General features: G+C 52.6%; 1 protein-coding gene across 1 annotated transcript in view; it reads right to left on the reverse strand.

Annotated features, from left to right (window-relative positions):
* Positions 1 to 5,000, reverse strand: part of LOC139762935 (glutamate receptor ionotropic, NMDA 2B-like) — a 421,764-nt gene that overhangs the window by 282,128 nt on the left and 134,636 nt on the right. The window contains exon 3 of the mRNA XM_071688232.1: positions 1,875 to 2,030. Within this exon, the coding sequence (XP_071544333.1) occupies positions 1,875 to 2,030 (156 nt within the window). The remainder of the gene's footprint in view (positions 1 to 1,874; positions 2,031 to 5,000) is intronic.

Raw genomic sequence — 5,000 nt, forward strand, 5'->3', positions numbered from 1 at the left:
CACTGAAACCTGCCCACCACCTCCCACTGAAACCTGCCCACCACCTCCCACTGAAACCTACCCACCACCTCCCACTGAAACCTGTCCACCACCTCCCACTGTAACCTGCCCACCACCTCCCACTGAAACCTGCCCACCACCTCCCACTGAAACCTGACCACCACCTCCCACTGAAACCTGCCCACCACCTCCCACTGAAACCTGCCCACCACCTCCCACTGAAACCTGCCCACCACCTCCCACTGAAACCTGCCCACCACCTCCCACTGAAACCTGCCCACCACCTCCCACTGAAACCTGCCCACCACCTCCCACTGAAACCTGACCACCACCTCCCACTGAAACCTGACCACCACCTCCCACTGAAACCTGCCCACCACCTCCCACTGAAACCTGCCCACCACCTCCCACTGAAACCTGACCACCACCTCCCACTGAAACCTGCCCACCACCTCCCAATGAAACCTGCCCACCACCTCCCACTGAAACCTGACCACCACCTCCCACTGAAACCTGCCCACCACCTCCCACTGAAACCTGACCACCACCTCCCACTGAAACCTGCCCACCACCTCCCACTGAAACCTGACCACCACCTCCCACTGAAACCTGCCCACCACCTCCCACTGAAACCTGACCACCACCTCCCACTGAAACCTGCCCACCACCTCCCACTGAAACCTACCCACCACCTCCCACTGGAACCTGCCCACCACCTCCCACTGGAACCTGCCCACCACCTCCCACTGAAACCTGCCCACCACCTCCCACTGAAACCTGCCCACCACCTCCCACTGAAACCTACCCACCACCTCCCACTGAAACCTGCCCACCACCTCCCACTGAAACCTGTCCACCACCTCCCACTGAAACCTGCCCACCACCTCCCACTGAAACCTGCCCACCACCTCACACTGAAACCTGCCCACCACCACCCACTGAAGCCTGCCCACCACCTTCCACTGAAACCTACCCACCACCTCCCACTGAAACCTGCCCACCACCTCCCACTGAAACCTGCCCACCACCTCCCATTGGAACCTGCCCACCACCTCCCACTAAAGCCTGCCCACCACCTCCCACTGAAACTCCCATGGTCAACACTACACTACCCCCCATACAACCCCCTCATATCCAACACCATCCCCCCCCCCCCATGAAGTACACACACTTGGATGAAGGGTGTTATTCCCCCTCGTCAAGTACTCACAGGGTGTTATTTCCCCTCGTCAAGTACTCACAGGTGGGTGTTATTCCCCCTCGCCAAGTACTCATAGGTGGGTGTGATCACCCCCCTGGTCAAGTCCTCCCAGGTGGTGGGTGAGAAGTGTGATCCCCCCTGGTCAAGTCCTCCCAGGTGGTGGATGTGATCCCCCCCTGGTCAAGTCCTCCCAGGTGGTGGATGTGATCCCCCTGGTCAAGTACTGACAGGTGGGTGAAAGGTTATCCCCCCTGGTCAAGTCCTCCCAGATGGTGGGTGAGAGGTGTGATCCCCTCCCCCAGGTCAAGTCGTCCCAGGTGGTGGGTGTGATCCCCCTGGTCAAGTACTCACAGGTGGGTGAGAGGTTATCCCCCCTGGTCAAGTCCTCCCAGGTGGTGGATGTGATCCCCCTGGTCAAGTACTGACATGTGGGTGAGGGGTTATCCCCCTGGTCAAGTCCTCCCAGATGGTGGGTGAGAGGTGTGATCCCCTCCCCCTGGTCAAGTCGTCCCAGGTGGTGGGTGTGACCCCCCCTGGTCAAGTGAGTACTCACAGGTGGGTGAGAGGTTATCCCCCCTGGTCAAGTCCTCCCAGATGGTGGGTGAGAGGTGTGATCCCCCTGTTCAAGTCGTCCCAGGTGGTGGATGTGATCCCCCCCTGGTCAAGTACTCACAGGTGGGTGAGGGGTTAATATCCATCCGTGTTGTGCTGTTGGCGATGAAGGAAGACTTCATGAAGTGTAGGTTCAGCTTCAGCAGGGAACCCACGGCGTCATTGATGGCTTTCTGGTACTCCCTCTGGCGGAAGGTCGTCTTGGGGTGGATAATACCTGGGGAGAGGAGAGAGAGGGGAGCTTACTTCATGACTGGGGAGACGGGAGCTTACTTCATGACTGGGGAGAGGAGAGAGACGGGAGCTTACTTCATGACTGGGGAGAGGAGAGAGAGGGGAGCTTACTTCATGACTGGGGAGAGGAGAGACGAGAGCTTACTTCATGACTGGGGAGGAGAGAGACGGGAGCTTACTTCATGACTGGGGAGAGGAGAGAGAGGGGAGCTTACTTCATGACTGGGGAGAGGAGAGAGACGGGAGCTTACTTCATGACTGGGGAGAGGAGAGAGAGGGGAGCTTACTTCATGACTGGGGAGAGGAGAGACGAGAGCTTACTTCATGACTGGGGAGGAGAGAGACGGGAGCTTACTTCATGACTGGGGAGAGGAGAGAGAGGGGAGCTTACTTCATGACTGGGGAGAGGAGAGAGACGGGAGCTTACTTCATGACTGGGGAGAGGAGAGAGAGGGGAGCTTACTTCATGACTGGGGAGAGGAGAGACGAGAGCTTACTTCATGACTGGGGAGGAGAGAGACGGGAGCTTACTTCATGACTGGGGAGAGGAGAGAGAGGGGAGCTTACTTCATGACTGGGGAGAGGAGAGAGACGGGAGCTTACTTCATGACTGGGGAGAGGAGAGAGAGGGGAGCTTACTTCATGACTGGGGAGAGGAGAGACGAGAGCTTACTTCATGACTGGGGAGGAGAGAGACGGGAGCTTACTTCATGACTGGGGAGAGGAGAGAGAGGGGAGCTTACTTCATGACTGGGGAGAGGAGAGAGAGGGGAGCTTACTTCATGACTGGGGAGAGGAGAGAGAGGGGAGCTTACTTCATGACTGGGGAGACGGGAGCTTACTTCATGACTGGGGAGAGGAGAGAGAGGGGAGCTTACTTCATGACTGGGGAGAGGAGAGGGGAGCTTACTTCATGACTGGGGAGAGGAGAGAGAGGGGAGTTTACTTCATGACTGGGGAGAGGAGAGACGGGAGCTTACTTCATGACTGGGGAGAGGAGAGAGGGGAGCTTACTTCATGACTGGGGAGAGGAGAGAGAGGGGAGCTTACTTCATGACTGGGGAGACGGGAGCTTACTTCATGACTGGGGAGAGGAGAGAGAGGGGAGCTTACTTCATGACTGGGGAGAGGAGAGAGAGGGGAGCTTACTTCATGACTGGGGAGACGGGAGCTTACTTCATGACTGGGGAGAGGAGAGAGAGGGGAGCTTACTTCATGACTGGGGAGAGGAGAGAGAGGGGAGCTTACTTCATGACTGGGGAGAGGAGAGACGGGAGCTTACTTCATGACTGGGGAGAGGAGAGAGAGGGGAGCTTACTTCATGACTGGGGAGAGGGGAGACGGGAGCTTACTTCATGACTGGGGAGAGGAGAGACGGGAGCTTACTTCATGACTGGGGAGAGGAGAGAGAGGGGAGCTTACTTCATGACTGGGGAGAGGAGAGAGACGGGAGCTTACTTCATGACTGGGGAGAGGAGAGAGAGGGGAGCTTACTTCATGACTGGGGAGAGGAGAGAGAGGGGAGCTTACTTCATGACTGGGGAGAGGAGAGACGGGAGCTTACTTCATGACTGGGGAGAGGAGAGAGAGGGGAGCTTACTTCATGACTGGGGAGACGGGAGCTTACTTCATGACTGGGGAGAGGAGAGAGGGGAGCTTACTTCATGACTGGGGAGAGGAGAGACGGGAGCTTACTTCATGACTGGGGAGAGGAGAGGGGAGCTTACTTCATGACTGGGGAGAGGAGAGAGGGGAGCTTACTTCATGACTGGGGAGAGGAGAGAGAGGGGAGCTTACTTCATGACTGGGGAGAGGAGAGAGAGGGGAGCTTACTTCATGACTGGGGAGAGGAGAGAGAGGGGAGCTTACTTCATGACTGGGGAGAGGAGAGAGAGGGGAGCTTACTTCATGACTGGGGAGAGGAGAGAGAGGGGAGCTTACTTCATGACTGGGGAGAGGAGAGAGAGGGGAGCTTACTTCATGACTGGGGAGAGAGACACACATACAACACCATAAACAACAAACAAACAAACAAAACTAATTCTCCCCACAGAACATATCTATCGACTTCCGATAGACAGATGGGTTATATAACTATAAACATATATATCTTCATTATATCATTTCTTTCCCCTGTATAATAATCTATGTCCTCCATACCTCATACCATGATAATATATATATATATATATATATATATATATATATATATATATATATATATATATATATTATCAAGTTTACTTCATGACTTCATATATATTCATTTACTTCATATATATATATATATATATATATATATATATATATATATATATATATATATATATATATATATATATATTCCTATGAGTCCAGGGGAAAATGAAACACGAAAAGTTCCCAAGTGCACTTTCGTGTTATAATCACATCATCATCAGGGGAGACACAAGAGAGAAATATGACAGTCACTTGATATACATCGATATACATTTTCCCCGTGGACTCATAGGAATATCTTGATCACGCGCAAAATTGTGATCCTTTCCAATGTATATATATATATATATATATATATATATATATATATATATATATATATATATATCACTTGACCTTTGACACAGGTGTAGCCACCCATGACCCCCAGACACTGACCTTCACTCCCATCTATGTTCCCTTTATATGACCTTACCTTGTATGTTGACCTTATGCTGCTAATTAACCTTTGACCTTATGTTAATAGTTAATCTTTGACCTTATGGCGCTAATTAACCTCCCGACCTCTGCTAATTAGCCTTACCTGAGGTCATTTTACCTCTAACCTCACAAACCGATTTCAAATTTGACCTTTGACCTCACCTCCATATTTTCTTTAATCGCCTGACCTTTAAAGCAATCGTTAACTGAGCTCTGACCTCCAATGGGGCACTTTAACCTCTCATCTCGGACCCGCGAACTACCCTTGAACACG

Source organism: Panulirus ornatus, chromosome 45 (genome assembly GCF_036320965.1).
Source record: "Panulirus ornatus isolate Po-2019 chromosome 45, ASM3632096v1, whole genome shotgun sequence".
Taxonomy (NCBI): Eukaryota; Metazoa; Arthropoda; class Malacostraca; order Decapoda; family Palinuridae; genus Panulirus; species Panulirus ornatus.